This window comes from Anser brachyrhynchus (assembly GCF_964034855.1).
Source record: "Anser brachyrhynchus genome assembly, chromosome: W".
NCBI lineage: Eukaryota > Metazoa > Chordata > Aves > Anseriformes > Anatidae > Anser > Anser brachyrhynchus.
The window spans coordinates 14,618,266-14,637,473 of record NC_137704.1 but is presented as its reverse complement, the minus strand read 5'-3'; the positions used below and the strand labels follow the sequence as shown (position 1 = coordinate 14,637,473).

Sequence of the window (19,208 nt, the reverse complement as noted above, 5' to 3'; positions counted from 1 at the left end):
GAGAGGAGCGCTGCGGAGAAGGACCCGGGGGTCCTGGTGGACGACAGGTTGACCATGAGCCAGCGGCGTGCCCTGGTGGCCAAGAAGGCCAATGGGATCCTGGCGTGCGTTAAAAGGAGCGTGGCCAGCAGGTCAAGGGAGGTGATCCTCCCCCTCTACTCTGCCCTGGGCAGGCCTCGCCTGGAGTACCGTGTCCGGTTCTGGGCTCCCCAGTACAAAAAGAGAGACAGGGATCTCCTGGAAAGAGTCCAGCGGAGGGCAACAAAGATGATACGGGGCCTGGAGCATCTCCCCTATGAGCAAAGACTGAGAGACCTGGGCCTGTTCAGCCTTGAGAAGAGAAGACTGAGAGGGGATCTTATCAATGATTACAAATATCTTAAGTGTGGGAGACAGTGGGACTTGGCCACCCTCTTTTCAGTGGTTTGTGGGGATAGGACAAGGGGCAACGGCCAAAAACTGGAGCACAGGAAGTTCCGCACCAACATGCGAAAGAACTTCTTCACGGTGAGGGTGACGGAGCGCTGGAACAGGCTGCCCGGGGAGGTTGTGGAGTCTCCTTCTCCGGAGATATTCAAGGCCCGTCTGGACGCCTACCTGGGCAGCCTGCTCTAGGGAACCTGCTCTGGCAGGGGGGTTGGACCCGACGATCTCTTGAGGTCCCTTCCAACCCCTACGAATCTGTATATACAGGAGTAAAAATACACGTGTTGATAGCGATAGGACAAGGGGGAATGGTTTTAAACTAAGACAGGGGAGATTTAGCTTAGATATTAGGAGAAAGTTTTTCACTCAGAGGGAGGTGAGGCACTGGAACGGGTTGCCCAGAGAGGTTCTGGATGCCCCATCCCTGGAGGCATTCAAGGCCAGGCTGGACGCGGCTCTGGGCAGCCTGCTCTAGTGGTTGGCAACGCTGCCCAGAGCAGGGGGGTTGAAACTAGATGATCTTTAAGGTGCTTTTCAACCCAGGCCATTCTATGGTTCTATGATATGCTCTTTGAAAGCGTACAGGCTAAAGGAAGGGTCAAATTGGTGCCTCGGGGGCAAATTTCTTCGCCTTCTACGGTTGTCTAACAGTGCCTATTAAGCAAAGAGATTACCAATCGTCTTCCTCCTCTACTTTCTCAGGAATTAAACACCTTTTGTGAAAGACTACAAGCGCTGATAGCATTAGCTAGACCGACTGGGGAACAGTTGAACACGTAAATACTTACTCAAGGTCCATTTGCACAGGTTTCTTTGAGCAGTTCCATCTTCTATGTCAACAAAACAGACCAATGAAAGAGACCAAGGACAAATACAGAAACAGAACAGTTGATCAAGTGCCAATTTAAGAAGCTTTCCCTGAAAGGGCAACAGCATCTCCACCTCCACCCACCCCTCCCCTCCCCTCCCTTCCCTTCCCCTCCCCTCCCCCCCCCCCAAGTAGTTGACTTCCACAACTATTTTCATCTGACCCCGCAAACGGCAAATTCTATATTACTTCGAGTAGAACAAGGGCTGTTTCTTGTTTCGGTTTGGTTTTTATCATTCAGCTTCTTCAAAAGACTTTAGTCATTCACAGCTGCAATCGTTAACCCCGCAAACAGATCCAGTAACAAAGATCATTCCTCCTGCTAAGGAATCGAGTTTCTTTGTGAGGAACGGAGTCACAAAAATCATTTCATTAGCAAGTTTCAAACACTAAAAATATTTAATAGCATTTTAACGCTCCCACGCTCCAGTAAGCCTTGAACGTAACCGCAATTAAACAAGGAGCACAGCAAAGCCAGAGGTCTAACAACAAAAAATCCTTTTACAAATACATCAACGCGAAACGGAGGACTAGGGAGAATCTCCATCCTTTACTGGATGCGAGGGGAAACCTAGTTACTAAGGATGAGGAAAAGGCTGAGGTGCTTAATGCCGCCTTTGCCTCAGTCTTTAGCGGCAATACCGATTGTTCTCCGGACACCCAGTGCCCTGAGCTGGTGGAAGGGGATGGGGAGCAGGATGTGGCCTTCGCTATCCATGAGGAAATGGTTGGCGACCTACTACGGAGCTTGGATGTGCGCAAGTCGATGGGGCCGGATGGGATCCACCCAAGGGTACTGAGAGAACTGGCGGAGGAGCTGGCCGAGCCGCTTTCCATCATTTATCGGCAGTCCTGGCTATCGGGGGAGGTCCCGGTTGACTGGCGGCTAGCCAATGTGACGCCCATCTATAAGAAGGGCCGGAGGGCAGACCCGGGGAACTATAGGCCTGTCAGTTTGACCTCAGTGCCGGGGAAGCTCATGGAGCAGATTATCTTGAGGGTCATCACGCGGCACTTGCAGGGCAAGCAGGCGATCAGGCCCAGTCAGCATGGGTTTGTGAAAGGCAGGTCCTGCTTGACGAACCTGATCTCCTTCTATGACCAAGTGACGCGCTTGGTGGATGAGGGAAAGGCTGTGGACGTGGTCTACCTTGACCTCAGTAAGGCTTTTGACACCGTTCCCCACAACATTCTCCTCAAGAAACTGGCTGCTCGGGGCTTGGACTGGCGTACGCTTCGCTGGGTTAGAAACTGGCTGGATGGCCGGGCCCAGAGAGTTGTGGTGAATGGAGTCAAATCTGGTTGGAGGCCGGTCACTAGTGGAGTCCCCCAGGGCTCGGTACTGGGGCCGGTCCTCTTTAATATCTTTATTGATGATCTGGATGAGGGCGTCCAGTGCACCCTCAGTAAGTTTGCAGATGACACCAAGCTAAGTGCGTGTGTCGATCTGCTCGAGGGCAGGAAGGCTCTGCAGGAGGATCTGGATAGGCTGGAGCGATGGGCTGAGGTCAACTGCATGAAGTTCAACAAGGCCAAGTGCCGGGTCCTGCACCTGGGCTGCAACAACCCCAAGCAGAGCTACAGGCTGGGAGATGAGTGGCTGGAAAGCTGCCTGGCCGAGAAGGACCTGGGAGTATTGGTGGATAGTCGGCTGAATATGAGCCAGCAGTGTGCTCAGGTGGCCAAGAAGGCCAACGGCATCCTGGCCTGTATAAGAAGCAGTGTGGCCAGCAGGTCGAGGGAAGTGATTGTCCCCCTGCACTCGGCTCTGGTGAGGCCGCACCTCGAGTACTGTGTTCAGTTTTGGGCCCCTCGCTACAGGAAGGACATGGACGTGCTCGAGCGAGTCCAGAGAAGGGCGACCAAGCTGGTGAGGGGTCTGGAGAACAAGTCTTACGAGGAGCGGCTGAGGGAGCTGGGCTTGTTCAGCCTGGAGAAGAGGAGGCTCAGGGGCGACCTCATCGCTCTCTACAGTTACCTGAAAGGAGGCTGTAGAGAGGTGGGGGTTGGTCTATTCTCCCACGTGCCTAGTGACAGGACGAGGGGGAATGGGCTAAAGTTGCGACAGGGGAGTTTTAGGTTGGATGTTAGGAAGTACTTTTTTACCGAAAGGGTTATTAAGCATTGGAACGGGCTGCCCAGGGAGGTGGTGGAGTCACCATCCCTGGAGGTCTTTAAAAGACGTTTAGATGTAGAGCTTAGGGATATGGTTTAGTGGAGTACTCAGTGTTAGGTCGGAGGTTGGACTCGATGATCTTGAGGTCTCTTCCAACCTAGAGAAATCTGTGAATCTGTGAATCTGTGAACAAAGCACGAGAGGTGATCGCATTTAAACGCCTTATGGTGCCTTTAGCTAATCCTTCTTCTAGTTCCTGAACAACGGACTTCGTTTAGAAAAAAAGAAGACTCTAAAAATACATACAAAAAAATAAAGGGAACGGCAGCCGAGTCTTGAACGTTCAGAAGCCGACTCAAGCATCCCAGAGCCTTCTACGCTTTGAAAAGCGTCTGTGGGAGAAATTACTTCTCGAAGTTGCGAAACCCACGACTGAAAAGAAAGCGGTAGCAAAACTCCTACGGTAGTCAAGAACAGGCTGACAAGCACCTGTCAGAAATCACACCGGGTAGAGTTTATTCTGCCTCCTCGGGACAGGGGCAGACAACAGACGATGCCTGGAAGCTTTCTTCCAACCTTATTCTTCTCTGGTTCTACATCTGCCAGTCCTCGATGCGGCTGTTTCGCAATAAAAGCACGCCCTTTTATTTGGGAGCAGGGGGAAGATAGCAAGGCCTCAAACACACAGCACATCCTAGATCGTCTTAGGGAGATGGAGACCCACAGGACCGCCGAGCGCTTCTATCTTCGCGTTTCAAATGACTGGGCAAACCACCATCTACACGACACTGTCAACAGACCGAAACATTCTTTTAACTTGCAGAACTATTTCCATCGGCAAGACACACAAGACAGAGGTCATATCCCCATGCTCCATCTTTATTGTGCAAATGCTGCTCAAAGCTCTTTATTACCCTCCATAGACAGCCGTCCAGGAAAAAAAAAAAAAAAAAAATCATACATCAACAGGGGCTAGATTGACGGGCAACATATGAAACCTACTCGGCGGCGACCCGTACGCGTGCAGTGACGCCTGCGGTGCAAAAACCTTAGCCAGGAGGCCGGCCCAACTGACCGCCACCCAGAATACGTAGATGTACACGACAGCCCGAAGGGCCCGAGGGTGGGCATTCACAGCCATCCGGAATCCATTGGTCAGGTCCAGGTTAGCAGCACACTTCTTGCCAACAACCATTACACGCCCAAGAAGCTGGAAAAAGGAAATAACGTTACCTAACATAACGTGCCACGACGCACAGAACGAACGCGAGCGGAGAACCATCCACAGAACACGGTTAGCTAATCCTTCACGATTCAACCGCTGCTCTTTGAATTACCCTCTAGACAGGAACAGACTACAAAACAGTCACAGAAGCTAAATTTGTCTCGGGGGTTAAAGCCCCCGTCATAGCTTCGGGCAACGTAAGCCGCTCTGGCGGAAAATAAAAGCTTCACGGTGCCTTTTCTTTTGCGTGGCCTCACAAAGCCTTGGAACTTGACTTGCATAGCTAACAGCGAAACAAACACCCAGCGCCGCTCAACCAGCTTTCCCTTTCCTCGCCTCTGACCTGCCCAAACCCCAAGCCCTCTTCTGCATAGTCAAAGTACCACCGCCGCTGTCTGGAAACCGTGAAAACGGGCATCAGACCGTACTTCGGAACAACACTGCTTTTTGCACTACAAGCGCGTAGCCGGAGACCAGCATCGCTTTATATCGCCGCTCTTAGTCAAAAAGCTCAACTCCATTACAAGCTAGAGGCAAAAGACTACAGCATCGGAAAACCCAAAATAGCCTACTGTGCGCCCCTCCGCAACATCCAGAGGAAAAGAGGGGACGGGAAAGAGTCTAGGAAGTTACAAACTAGTTACAGGTACAGCCAGCCTAGCGAAAAGAAAGCTCCCACAGTACTCACGGGTCCGCCAGAATCTTCTGCTTCACATAACCGGACAACTGCCTTCTCAGGAAGGACTAGGAAAAAACACTGGAGCCTGAGGCGAACTATCACGGAACGCAAGGCGCTGGAGGAAGAGTAAACAGTTACAACGCAGTCAGCTTCAGAGAAAGGCAACAGCTTAAGCAAATCACTATGCCCCACCGAACTCGTCCTACCGAAGCAGATTATCAGGTACCCCAAACGCGCACGACAAAACAGCGATTCTTCTTAAGCGATCTTTGAATAGGCAAAGTTCTCTACCTTCTACACGCAAAACACACAAGCGGCAAACAATTGCTAACTGTCCTTCAGTTATGTCCAAATATTGCCTCGGCCAGAGGTAGGAAGGCATCTTCAAAGAACCCGGAGTAATCCGGCTGAGGCTGTATAAACTCTCCGTCCTCGATAACGCCACGTACTCAGGGGAAAGAACATTCCAAGTTAGCCCGTTACGGCCGGCTCTACGTCAGACACCTCCAGACCGAGGCCAAGGTATCACCTGCGAAACACGAATACCACCGATCTGTAGGAAACCATCGACTCGCAACTAATTGCGAGGGAACTCCCCAAATCACCAGCAGACCGAAACTGCATACGGCACCAGAAGCAGGATCCAGCACGCAAGGTGACGGGGGCAACGAGACAGCCGAGTACTTCAGATTAGCGACTTCCGGCAGTTTTATTTATTTTAGATGCGACTGAAACAGCGCCGATAAGACTCGATTCCACAGATGCTTTGCACTTCTTACTCACCATCGCCTTTCACTGCGCGACAATCGAGAATTACGAGCCTTCCTCACACTTCTCCCCCCTATAACATCGCTCAACTGTGAAACAGGCCTTCGGTACAGCGAGCTAAGCAAATTCAAGACCATTCGCTATAGCCAACTACACTCCAAAAGCAGTTCTAAGTTCCCCCCCCGCCTCAAGTGAGGACCAGCAGCCTGCGGGATTGACTGGCTTCTAGATGTTTAAGAAAGCTAGGAAAAGCTGCAATTCTTCCCTTTCACAAGCCACTTTGGAGAGAGCGTGCGCTCGCGTGCGCGGTGGGGGTGGTGCCATAACCAAAGCCTAGCACGGCCGAGCCGGGGCGTCTCTAGAACGCTGTCACGAGGCGCATCAAGACCTGCGTTTCTGCTACGCAGAAATGACTGATTACGGTCACTACTGCGATGCTCGCTGCCTATACGCAGGCAGTCCGAACCCCCAAGGAGACCGACTGCGCCGGCGACCCAGTACGCGCCGTGGCACCCCGGGGGCAGGCGGGACGCGCACCGAAGAAGCGCGGGGTTTTAGAGGCGCTGCAGTAGAGAGCGCCACGAGCCGGAGAGACCCCGACCGACCGACCGACCGACCGACCGTCCGTCCGTCCGTCCCTCCCTCCCTCCCGCAGCAAGGCCACCACCCGCCCTGCCGCACTCCCGGGACCCGCGACGGGCCCTCGTTTCAGAGGGCCTGCGAGCGGCCGAGGGAAGGAAGGAAAGAGAAGACTCGCACGACGACGCCGCGGCTACCTCCTCGCCCACGACCGCTCATCCTCACGGAGAACGTTGGCGGGGACCTCCTTGCCCTTGCAGGCGACCTCTCCGAAAGCGGCTGCAGCGGCAGCGCCGCCGCCGGGCCAGGCGGCCTGCGCCCTAACGATCCCGTCGGCCATGACGGCGCCCGCTCGGTACAACGCCCCCTCCCTTCCCGCACTCGGCCCGGCCCTCCGCGGCGCTCATTGGGCCGACAGATCGCCGCCGACCGCTCCCGCGCCTCGATTGGCTGCCTCGCCTGCCCTCTTCCCTTGTCCCCGCCCTCTCGGCGGCTCCGCTCCCGTCGACCCGGTGCTTATCGGCGCTCAGGGAGGTCGCGTGCCCTCGGGGCGCGGAGGGATCCGACCGGGAGGGAGGAAGTGGGCGCCCGAAAACGGGCTGGGCGGCTCCGCGGAGGGAAGCCGGGCCCTGCACGGCTGGGAAACGAGCTCCACAGAACGGTTGCTCCGATCATAGAATCATAGCATGGCTTGGCTTGGCAGGGACCTTACTTAAAGATCACCTAATTCCAACCCCCCCGCCCTGGGCAGGGACACCTTCCACTAGACCACGTTGCTCAAAGCCCCATCCAACCTGGCCTTAAACACTTCCAGGGACGGGGCATCCGCCACTTCTCCTGGCAACCCGTTCCAGTGCCTCACCCCCCTCTCAGGAAAGAATCTCTTCCAACTATCCAGTCTAAGTCTACCCTCTTTGAGTTTAAAACCATTACTCCTTGCCCTATCGCTCCTCTCCCTGACAAAGAGTCCCTCCCCAGCTTTCCTGTAGGGCCCCCCCTTTGGGTACTGGAAGGCCCCTCCAAGGTCTCCCCGGAGCCTTCTCTTCTCTCTCCAGGCTGAACCACCCCAACTCCCTCAGCCTGCCTTCCTGGGAGAGGTGCCCCAGCCCCCTGGTCATCTTCGTGGCCCTCCTCTGGACGCGTTCTAGTACGTCCCCGTCCTTCTTGTGCTGGGGGCCCCAGAGCTGAACACAGTACTTACTCTAGGTGGGGCCTCACAAGAGCACAGCAGCAGAGAGGGAGAATCACCTCCCCCGACTTGCCGGCCGCCCTCCTTTTGATGCGGCCCAGGATACGGGTGGCTTTCCGGGCTGCAAGCGTCCATTGCATTGCCGGCTCCGGTTGACGAGCTTCTCATCAACCAACGCCCCCAGGCCCTTCTCCTCAGAGCTGCTCTCCATCCATTCTCCGCCCAGCCTGGATTCGTGCTTAGGATTGCCCCGGACCAAATGCGGGACCTCGCGCTCGTAGCCCCAACTATTATTTATGACCCTATCAGCTCCACCCCAAACACGCTGGTGGCTTTTGGGCGCTGCTCCCCGCAGGCAGATCCCCGCTTTTGCCAGGGCAGGCCTTACCTTTTCAGAAGTTGCTCCACAACCTTCCCTGAGAGCCCCACTTCAACTGCTGGTGTTTCTAAGGGGGAAAGCTGCACCTCCCGCGCACGGGGTGGCGGGGAGGAATACAAAGCCTGTGCTCAGCCCTGGCACATCACAACTGGGTTTGTGCTCAGCTGGGGAGGAGGCTTCTGGAAAAATAGGCAGTGCCCCCCAAGGCTGCCCAAGCGTGGTCCGCGGTGCCCTGCAGCAGCCCCAGGGAGAGCGGAGCTCAAACTGGCCCGACACGGCGGCAGGGACGTGGCCGTCCCCACACGCGCGGTTCCTGCCTGAGTAGGCCACAGCGCTTCTGCCTCTCTGACAGGCTTGGAGGGTAACGACATCAGAATACGCTCGCTTTAGTTTGAGGTTCCAGCCGCTACTGCCATCGGGATGGCACACGGGGACGGGGCTGGGGCTGGGGCTGGGGGCAGGCAACCACAGGCAGCTTTAACATCTCAGTCCTCCCCGTCGGCCATCTCCCAGCTACCACGCGGGCCACTCAGTGCGACCAGACACCAATTCACCCAAGGCAACAAAAATATTTACAGAGCTACACCTCTCCTCATAACTGTCTGTTGTTTACGGCTGAAACCAGTCCTGGGATAGGATATGCCACCTGGACTGAGCAAAGCCTTTGATACGGTCCCTCACCACATTCTTCTCTCTAAATTGGAGAGGTATGGATTTGAAGGATGGACTGCTGGGCGGATAAAGAATTGGTTGGCTGGTCGCAGCCAAAGGGTTGTGGTCAACGGCTCTATGTCTGGGTGGAGGCCGGTCACAAGCGGTGTCCCTCAGGGGTCGGCCTCGGGACCGGTGCTCTTCAACATCTTTAGCAATGACACAGACGACGGAATCGAGCAAGTTTGCAGATGACACCAAGCTGAGCGGTGCAGTCGATACAACAGAGGGAAGGGATGCCGTCCGGAGGGACCTGGACAGGCCGGAGAAGTGGGCCCATGAGAACCTAATGAGGTTCAACAAGGCCAAGTGCAAGGCGTTGACCTTGGGCTGGGGCAATCCCAGGTATTTCTATAGACTGGGAGAAGAAGAACTTGAGAGCAGCCCTGCGGAGAAGGACTTGGGGGTCCTGATGGACGAGAAGCTGGACACGAGCCAGCAGCACGCGCTTGCAGCCCGGAAGGCCAACTGTGTCCTGGGCTGCATTAACAAAGGGGTGGCCAACAGGGAGAGGGAGGTGATTATCCCCCTCTACCCTGCTCTTGGGAGACCCCACCTGGAATACTGCGTGCAGGCCTGGGGCCCCCAGCACAAGAAGGATGTGGAGCTCTTGGAAAGGTCAGTCTCACCTCCGTCCCTGGAAAGGTGTTGGAACAGCTTGTTCTGGATGCCATCTCCAAGCCATTGGAAGAGAAGGAGGTTATGAGGAGTAGTCAGCATGGATTCACCAAGGGGAAATCGTGCTCGACCGACCTCGTTGCCTTCTATGATGGCATCACCAGCTGCGTTGATGGAGGGAGAGCAGTGGATGTCATCTACCTTGACTTTAGCAAGGCTTCTGATACTGTCTCCCACGACGTCCTGCTAGCAAAGCTGAGAAAGCGTGGGATAGACGAGTGGACGGTAAGGTGGGTTGAGACCTGGCTGACCGGCCGAGCTCAGAGGGTGGTGATCGGCGGCGCAGAGTCCGGCTGCAGCCCTGTGACTAGCGGTGTTCCCCAGGGGTCGGTGCTGGGTCCGGTCTTGTTCAACATCTTCATCGCCGACCTTGACGAGGGAATAGTGTCCAGCCTCAGCAAGTACGCCGATGATACAAAGCTGGGAGGAGTGGCCGACACGCCAGAAGGCTGTGCTGCCATTCAGCGAGACCTGGGCGGGCTGGAGAGCTGGGCAGGAAGAAGCCAAATGAAGTTTAACAAGAGCAAGCGTAGAGTCCTGCACCTGGGAAGGAACAACCGCGTGTATCAGTACAGGCTGGGGGATGACCTGCTGGAGAGGAGCGCTGCGGAGAAGGACCCGGGGGTCCTGGTGGACGACAGGTTGACCATGAGCCAGCGGCGTGCCCTGGTGGCCAAGAAGGCCAATGGGATCCTGGCGTGCGTTAAAAGGAGCGTGGCCAGCAGGTCAAGGGAGGTGATCCTCCCCCTCTACTCTGCCCTGGGCAGGCCTCGCCTGGAGTACCGTGTCCGGTTCTGGGCTCCCCAGTACAAAAAGAGAGACAGGGATCTCCTGGAAAGAGTCCAGCGGAGGGCAACAAAGATGATACGGGGCCTGGAGCATCTCCCCTATGAGCAAAGACTGAGAGACCTGGGCCTGTTCAGCCTTGAGAAGAGAAGACTGAGAGGGGATCTTATCAATGATTACAAATATCTTAAGTGTGGGAGACAGTGGGACTTGGCCACCCTCTTTTCAGTGGTTTGTGGGGATAGGACAAGGGGCAACGGCCAAAAACTGGAGCACAGGAAGTTCCGCACCAACATGCGAAAGAACTTCTTCACGGTGAGGGTGACGGAGCGCTGGAACAGGCTGCCCGGGGAGGTTGTGGAGTCTCCTTCTCCGGAGATATTCAAGGCCCGTCTGGACGCCTACCTGGGCAGCCTGCTCTAGGGAACCTGCTCTGGCAGGGGGGTTGGACCCGACGATCTCTTGAGGTCCCTTCCAACCCCTACGAATCTGTATATACAGGAGTAAAAATACACGTGTTGATAGCGATAGGACAAGGGGGAATGGTTTTAAACTAAGACAGGGGAGATTTAGCTTAGATATTAGGAGAAAGTTTTTCACTCAGAGGGCGGTGAGGCACTGGAACGGGTTGCCCAGAGAGGTTCTGGATGCCCCATCCCTGGAGGCATTCAAGGCCAGGCTGGACGCGGCTCTGGGCAGCCTGCTCTAGTGGTTGGCAACGCTGCCCAGAGCAGGGGGGTTGAAACTAGATGATCTTTAAGGTGCTTTTCAACCCAGGCCATTCTATGGTTCTATGATATGCTCTTTGAAAGCGTACAGGCTAAAGGAAGGGTCAAATTGGTGCCTCGGGGGCAAATTTCTTCGCCTTCTACGGTTGTCTAACAGTGCCTATTAAGCAAAGAGATTACCAATCGTCTTCCTCCTCTACTTTCTCAGGAATTAAACACCTTTTGTGAAAGACTACAAGCGCTGATAGCATTAGCTAGACCTAGCTAGACCGACTGGGGAACAGTTGAACACGTAAATACTTACTCAAGGTCCATTTGCACAGGTTTCTTTGAGCAGTTCCATCTTCTACGTCAACAAAACAGACCAATGAAAGAGACCAAGGACAAATACAGAAACAGAACAGTTGATCAAGTGCCAATTTAAGAAGCTTTCCCTGAAAGGGCAACAGCATCTCCACCTCCACCCACCCCTCCCCTCCCCTCCCCTCCCCCCCCCCAAGTAGTTGACTTCCACAACTATTTTCATCTGACCCCGCAAACGGCAAATTCTATATTACTTCGAGTAGAACAAGGGCTGTTTCTTGTTTCGGTTTGGTTTTTATCATTCAGCTTCTTCAAAAGACTTTAGTCATTCACAGCTGCAATCGTTAACCCCGCAAACAGATCCAGTAACAAAGATCATTCCTCCTGCTAAGGAATCGAGTTTCTTTGTGAGGAACGGAGTCACAAAAATCATTTCATTAGCAAGTTTCAAACACTAAAAATATTTAATAGCATTTTAACGCTCCCACGCTCCAGTAAGCCTTGAACGTAACCGCAATTAAACAAGGAGCACAGCAAAGCCAGAGGTCTAACAAAGCACGAGAGGTGATCGCATTTAAACGCCTTATGGTGCCTTTAGCTAATCCTTCTTCTAGTTCCTGAACAACGGACTTCGTTTAGAAAAAAAGAAGACTCTAAAAATACATACAAAAAAATAAAGGGAACGGCAGCCGAGTCTTGAACGTTCAGAAGCCGACTCAAGCATCCCAGAGCCTTCTACGCTTTGAAAAGCGTCTGTGGGAGAAATTACTTCTCGAAGTTGCGAAACCCACGACTGAAAAGAAAGCGGTAGCAAAACTCCTACGGTAGTCAAGAACAGGCTGACAAGCACCTGTCAGAAATCACACCGGGTAGAGTTTATTCTGCCTCCTCGGGACAGGGGCAGACAACAGACGATGCCTGGAAGCTTTCTTCCAACCTTATTCTTCTCTGGTTCTACATCTGCCAGTCCTCGATGCGGCTGTTTCGCAATAAAAGCACGCCCTTTTATTTGGGAGCAGGGGGAAGATAGCAAGGCCTCAAACACACAGCACATCCTAGATCGTCTTAGGGAGATGGAGACCCACAGGACCGCCGAGCGCTTCTATCTTCGCGTTTCAAATGACTGGGCAAACCACCATCTACACGACACTGTCAACAGACCGAAACATTCTTTTAACTTGCAGAACTATTTCCATCGGCAAGACACACAAGACAGAGGTCATATCCCCATGCTCCATCTTTATTGTGCAAGTGCTGCTCAAAGCTCTTTATTACCCACCATAGACAGCCGTCCAGGAAAAAAAAAAAAAAAAAAAAAATCATACATCAACAGGGGCTAGATTGACGGGCAACATATGAAACCTACTCGGCGGCGACCCGTACGCGTGCAGTGACGCCTGCGGTGCAAAAACCTTAGCCAGGAGGCCGGCCCAACTGACCGCCACCCAGAATACGTAGATGTACACGACAGCCCGAAGGGCCCGAGGGTGGGCATTCACAGCCATCCGGAATCCATTGGTCAGGTCCAGGTTAGCAGCACACTTCTTGCCAACAACCATTACACGCCCAAGAAGCTGGAAAAAGGAAATAACGTTACCTAACATAACGTGCCACGACGCACAGAACGAACGCGAGCGGAGAACCATCCACAGAACACGGTTAGCTAATCCTTCACGATTCAACCGCTGCTCTTTGAATTACCCTCTAGACAGGAACAGACTACAAAACAGTCACAGAAGCTAAATTTGTCTCGGGGGTTAAAGCCCCCGTCATAGCTTCGGGCAACGTAAGCCGCTCTGGCGGAAAATAAAAGCTTCACGGTGCCTTTTCTTTTGCGTGGCCTCACAAAGCCTTGGAACTTGACTTGCATAGCTAACAGCGAAACAAACACCCAGCGCCGCTCAACCAGCTTTCCCTTTCCTCGCCTCTGACCTGCCCAAACCCCAAGCCCTCTTCTGCATAGTCAAAGTACCACCGCCGCTGTCTGGAAACCGTGAAAACGGGCATCAGACCGTACTTCGGAACAACACTGCTTTTTGCACTACAAGCGCGTAGCCGGAGACCAGCATCGCTTTATATCGCCGCTCTTAGTCAAAAAGCTCAACTCCATTACAAGCTAGAGGCAAAAGACTACAGCATCGGAAAACCCAAAATAGCCTACTGTGCGCCCCTCCGCAACATCCAGAGGAAAAGAGGGGACGGGAAAGAGTCTAGGAAGTTACAAACTAGTTACAGGTACAGCCAGCCTAGCGAAAAGAAAGCTCCCACAGTACTCACGGGTCCGCCAGAATCTTCTGCTTCACATAACCGGACAACTGCCTTCTCAGGAAGGACTAGGAAAAAACACTGGAGCCTGAGGCGAACTATCACGGAACGCAAGGCGCTGGAGGAAGAGTAAACAGTTACAACGCAGTCAGCTTCAGAGAAAGGCAACAGCTTAAGCAAATCACTATGCCCCACCGAACTCGTCCTACCGAAGCAGATTATCAGGTACCCCAAACGCGCACGACAAAACAGCGATTCTTCTTAAGCGATCTTTGAATAGGCAAAGTTCTCTACCTTCTACACGCAAAACACACAAGCGGCAAACAATTGCTAACTGTCCTTCAGTTATGTCCAAATATTGCCTCGGCCAGAGGTAGGAAGGCATCTTCAAAGAACCCGGAGTAATCCGGCTGAGGCTGTATAAACTCTCCGTCCTCGATAACGCCACGTACTCAGGGGAAAGAACATTCCAAGTTAGCCCGTTACGGCCGGCTCTACGTCAGACACCTCCAGACCGAGGCCAAGGTATCACCTGCGAAACACGAATACCACCGATCTGTAGGAAACCATCGACTCGCAACTAATTGCGAGGGAACTCCCCAAATCACCAGCAGACCGAAACTGCATACGGCACCAGAAGCAGGATCCAGCACGCAAGGTGACGGGGGCAACGAGACAGCCGAGTACTTCAGATTAGCGACTTCCGGCAGTTTTATTTATTTTAGATGCGACTGAAACAGCGCCGATAAGACTCGATTCCACAGATGCTTTGCACTTCTTACTCACCATCGCCTTTCACTGCGCGACAATCGAGAATTACGAGCCTTCCTCACACTTCTCCCCCCTATAACATCGCTCAACTGTGAAACAGGCCTTCGGTACAGCGAGCTAAGCAAATTCAAGACCATTCGCTATAGCCAACTACACTCCAAAAGCAGTTCTAAGTTCCCCCCCCGCCTCAAGTGAGGACCAGCAGCCTGCGGGATTGACTGGCTTCTAGATGTTTAAGAAAGCTAGGAAAAGCTGCAATTCTTCCCTTTCACAAGCCACTTTGGAGAGAGCGTGCGCTCGCGTGCGCGGTGGGGGTGGTGCCATAACCAAAGCCTAGCACGGCCGAGCCGGGGCGTCTCTAGAACGCTGTCACGAGGCGCATCAAGACCTGCGTTTCTGCTACGCAGAAATGACTGATTACGGTCACTACTGCGATGCTCGCTGCCTATACGCAGGCAGTCCGAACCCCCAAGGAGACCGACTGCGCCGGCGACCCAGTACGCGCCGTGGCACCCCGGGGGCAGGCGGGACGCGCACCGAAGAAGCGCGGGGTTTTAGAGGCGCTGCAGTAGAGAGCGCCACGAGCCGGAGAGACCCCGACCGACCGACCGACCGTCCGTCCCTCCCTCCCTCCCTCCCTCCCTCCCGCAGCAAGGCCACCACCCGCCCTGCCGCACTCCCGGGACCCGCGACGGGCCCTCGTTTCAGAGGGCCTGCGAGCGGCCGAGGGAAGGAAGGAAAGAGAAGACTCGCACGACGACGCCGCGGCTACCTCCTCGCCCACGACCGCTCATCCTCACGGAGAACGTTGGCGGGGACCTCCTTGCCCTTGCAGGCGACCTCTCCGAAAGCGGCTGCAGCGGCAGCGCCGCCGCCGGGCCAGGCGGCCTGCGCCCTAACGATCCCGTCGGCCATGACGGCGCCCGCTCGGTACAACGCCCCCTCCCTTCCCGCACTCGGCCCGGCCCTCCGCGGCGCTCATTGGGCCGACAGATCGCCGCCGACCGCTCCCGCGCCTCGATTGGCTGCCTCGCCTGCCCTCTTCCCTTGTCCCCGCCCTCTCGGCGGCTCCGCTCCCGTCGACCCGGTGCTTATCGGCGCTCAGGGAGGTCGCGTGCCCTCGGGGCGCGGAGGGATCCGACCGGGAGGGAGGAAGTGGGCGCCCGAAAACGGGCTGGGCGGCTCCGCGGAGGGAAGCCGGGCCCTGCACGGCTGGGAAACGAGCTCCACAGAACGGTTGCTCCGATCATAGAATCATAGCATGGCTTGGCTTGGCAGGGACCTTACTTAAAGATCACCTAATTCCAACCCCCCCGCCCTGGGCAGGGACACCTTCCACTAGACCACGTTGCTCAAAGCCCCATCCAACCTGGCCTTAAACACTTCCAGGGACGGGGCATCCGCCACTTCTCCTGGCAACCCGTTCCAGTGCCTCACCCCCCTCTCAGGAAAGAATCTCTTCCAACTATCCAGTCTAAGTCTACCCTCTTTGAGTTTAAAACCATTACTCCTTGCCCTATCGCTCCTCTCCCTGACAAAGAGTCCCTCCCCAGCTTTCCTGTAGGGCCCCCCCTTTGGGTACTGGAAGGCCCCTCCAAGGTCTCCCCGGAGCCTTCTCTTCTCTCTCCAGGCTGAACCACCCCAACTCCCTCAGCCTGCCTTCCTGGGAGAGGTGCCCCAGCCCCCTGGTCATCTTCGTGGCCCTCCTCTGGACGCGTTCTAGTACGTCCCCGTCCTTCTTGTGCTGGGGGCCCCAGAGCTGAACACAGTACTTACTCTAGGTGGGGCCTCACAAGAGCACAGCAGCAGAGAGGGAGAATCACCTCCCTCGACTTGCCGGCCGCCCTCCTTTTGATGCGGCCCAGGATACGGGTGGCTTTCCGGGCTGCAAGCGTCCATTGCATTGCCGGCTCCGGTTGACGAGCTTCTCATCAACCAACGCCCCCAGGCCCTTCTCCTCAGAGCTGCTCTCCATCCATTCTCCGCCCAGCCTGGATTCGTGCTTAGGATTGCCCCGGACCAAATGCGGGACCTCGCGCTCGTAGCCCCAACTATTATTTATGACCCTATCAGCTCCACCCCAAACACGCTGGTGGCTTTTGGGCGCTGCTCCCCGCAGGCAGATCCCCGCTTTTGCCAGGGCAGGCCTTACCTTTTCAGAAGTTGCTCCACAACCTTCCCTGAGAGCCCCACTTCAACTGCTGGTGTTTCTAAGGGGGAAAGCTGCACCTCCCGCGCACGGGGTGGCGGGGAGGAATACAAAGCCTGTGCTCAGCCCTGGCACATCACAACTGGGTTTGTGCTCAGCTGGGGAGGAGGCTTCTGGAAAAATAGGCAGTGCCCCCCAAGGCTGCCCAAGCGTGGTCCGCGGTGCCCTGCAGCCCCAGGGAGAGCGGAGCTCAAACTGGCCCGACACGGCGGCAGGGACGTGGCCGTCCCCACACGCGCGGTTCCTGCCTGAGTAGGCCACAGCGCTTCTGCCTCTCTGACAGGCTTGGAGGGTAACGACATCAGAATACGCTCGCTTTAGTTTGAGGTTCCAGCCGCTACTGCCATCGGGATGGCACACGGGGACGGGGCTGGGGCTAGGCAACCACAGGCAGCTTTAACATCTCAGTCCTCCCCGTCGGCCATCTCCCAGCTACCACGCGGGCCACTCAATGCGACCAGACACCAATTCACCCAAGGCAACAAAAATATTTACAGAGCTACACCTCTCCTCGTAACTGTTTGTTGTTTACGGCTGAAACCAGTCCTGGGATAGGATATGCTACCTGGACTGAGCAAAGCCTTTGATATGGTCCCTCACCACATTCTTCTCTCTAAATTGGAGAGGTATGGATTTGAAGGATGGACTGCTGGGCGGATAAAGAATTGGTTGGCTGGTCGCAGCCAAAGGGTTGTGGTCAACGGCTCTATGTCTGGGTGGAGGCCGGTCACAAGCGGTGTCCCTCAGGGGTCGGCCTCGGGACCGGTGCTCTTCAACATCTTTAGCAATGACACAGACGACGGAATCGAGCAAGTTTGCAGATGACACCAAGCTGAGCGGTGCAGTCGATACAACAGAGGGAAGGGATGCCGTCCGGAGGGACCTGGACAGGCCGGAGAAGTGGGCCCATGAGAACCTAATGAGGTTCAACAAGGCCAAGTGCAAGGCGTTGACCTTGGGCTGGGGCAATCCCAGGTATTTCTATAGACTGGGAGAAGAAGAACTTGAGAGCAGCCCTGCGGAGAAGGACTTGGGGGTCCTGATGGACGAGAAGCTGGACACGAGCCAGCAGCACGCGCTTGCAGCCCGGAAGGCCAACTGTGTCCTGGGCTGCATTAACAAAGGGGTGGCCAACAGGGAGAGGGAGGTGATTATCCCCCTCTACCCTGCTCTTGGGAGACCCCACCTGGAATACTGCGTGCAGGCCTGGGGCCCCCAGCACAAGAAGGATGTGGAGCTCTTGGAAAGGTCAGTCTCACCTCCGTCCCTGGAAAGGTGTTGGAACAGCTTGTTCTGGATGCCATCTCCAAGCCATTGGAAGAGAAGGAGGTTATGAGGAGTAGTCAGCATGGATTCACCAAGGGGAAATCGTGCTCGACCGACCTCGTTGCCTTCTATGATGGCATCACCAGCTGCGTTGATGGAGGGAGAGCAGTGGATGTCATCTACCTTGACTTTAGCAAGGCTTCTGATACTGTCTCCCACGACGTCCTGCTAGCAAAGCTGAGAAAGCGTGGGATAGACGAGTGGACGGTAAGGTGGGTTGAGACCTGGCTGACCGGCCGAGCTCAGAGGGTGGTGATCGGCGGCGCAGAGTCCGGCTGCAGCCCTGTGACTAGCGGTGTTCCCCAGGGGTCGGTGCTGGGTCCGGTCTTGTTCAACATCTTCATCGCCGACCTTGACGAGGGAATAGTGTCCAGCCTCAGCAAGTACGCCGATGATACAAAGCTGGGAGGAGTGGCCGACACGCCAGAAGGCTGTGCTGCCATTCAGCGAGACCTGGGCGGGCTGGAGAGCTGGGCAGGAAGAAGCCAAATGAAGTTTAACAAGAGCAAGCGTAGAGTCCTGCACCTGGGAAGGAACAACCGCGTGTATCAGTACAGGCTGGGGGATGACCTGCTGGAGAGGAGCGCTGCGGAGAAGGACCCGGGGGTCCTGGTGGACGACAGGTTGACCATGAGCCAGCGGCGTGCCCTGGTGGCCAAGAAGGCCAATGGGATCCTGGCGTGCGTTAAAAGGAGCGTGGCCAGCAGGTCAAGGGAGGTGATCCTCCCCCTCTACTCTGCCCTGGGCAGGCCTCGCCTGGAGTACCGTGTCCGGTTCTGGGCTCCCCAGTACAAAAAGAGAGACAGGGATCTCCTGGAAAGAGTCCAGCGGAGGGCAACAAAGATGATACGGGGCCTGGAGCATCTCCCCTGTGAGCAAAGACTGAGAGACCTGGGCCTGTTCAGCCTTGAGAAGAGAAGACTGAGAGGGGATCTTATCAATGATTACAAATATCTTAAGTGTGGGAGACAGTGGGACTTGGCCACCCTCTTTTCAGTGGTTTGTGGGGATAGGACAAGGGGCAACGGCCAAAAACTGGAGCACAGGAAGTTCCGCACCAACATGCGAAAGAACTTCTTCACGGTGAGGGTGACGGAGCGCTGGAACAGGCTGCCCGGGGAGGTTGTGGAGTCTCCTTCTCCGGAGATATTCAAGGCCCGTCTGGACGCCTACCTGGGCAGCCTGCTCTAGGGAACCTGCTC

The 19,208-nt window shown here is 55.3% G+C and overlaps 2 protein-coding genes across 3 annotated transcripts; both read right to left on the bottom strand.

The window, feature by feature from the left end:
* Window positions 1–3,901: 3,901 nt before the first annotated feature.
* Window positions 3,902–7,043, bottom strand: LOC308184641 (adenosine 5'-monophosphoramidase HINT1-like). Of its 2 annotated transcripts, XM_080571889.1 has the most exons (4): window positions 6,859–7,043; window positions 5,324–5,429; window positions 4,413–4,620; window positions 3,902–4,198 (listed from the first exon to the last, which is right to left on the bottom strand). In XM_080571889.1, exons 1-4 carry the CDS (start codon window positions 6,999–7,001, stop codon window positions 4,152–4,154), a joined length of 504 nt encoding a protein of 167 aa, XP_080428015.1. In that variant the 5' UTR covers window positions 7,002–7,043; the 3' UTR covers window positions 3,902–4,151. The 2 variants fall into 2 exon arrangements, 1 of the variants encoding a protein (XP_080428015.1); XR_013942739.1 differs by lacking the exons at window positions 4,413–4,620; window positions 5,324–5,429 and having other exon boundaries at window positions 6,859–7,038.
* Window positions 7,044–11,880: 4,837 nt separating this feature from the next.
* LOC308184815 (adenosine 5'-monophosphoramidase HINT1-like) lies at window positions 11,881–15,428 on the bottom strand. The gene is made up of 4 exons (XM_080572393.1): window positions 15,244–15,428; window positions 13,713–13,818; window positions 12,802–13,009; window positions 11,881–12,584 (listed from the first exon to the last, which is right to left on the bottom strand). Exons 1-4 carry the CDS (start codon window positions 15,384–15,386, stop codon window positions 12,538–12,540), a joined length of 504 nt encoding a protein of 167 aa, XP_080428519.1. The 5' UTR covers window positions 15,387–15,428; the 3' UTR covers window positions 11,881–12,537.
* Between the last annotated feature and the right edge of the window lie 3,780 nt (window positions 15,429–19,208).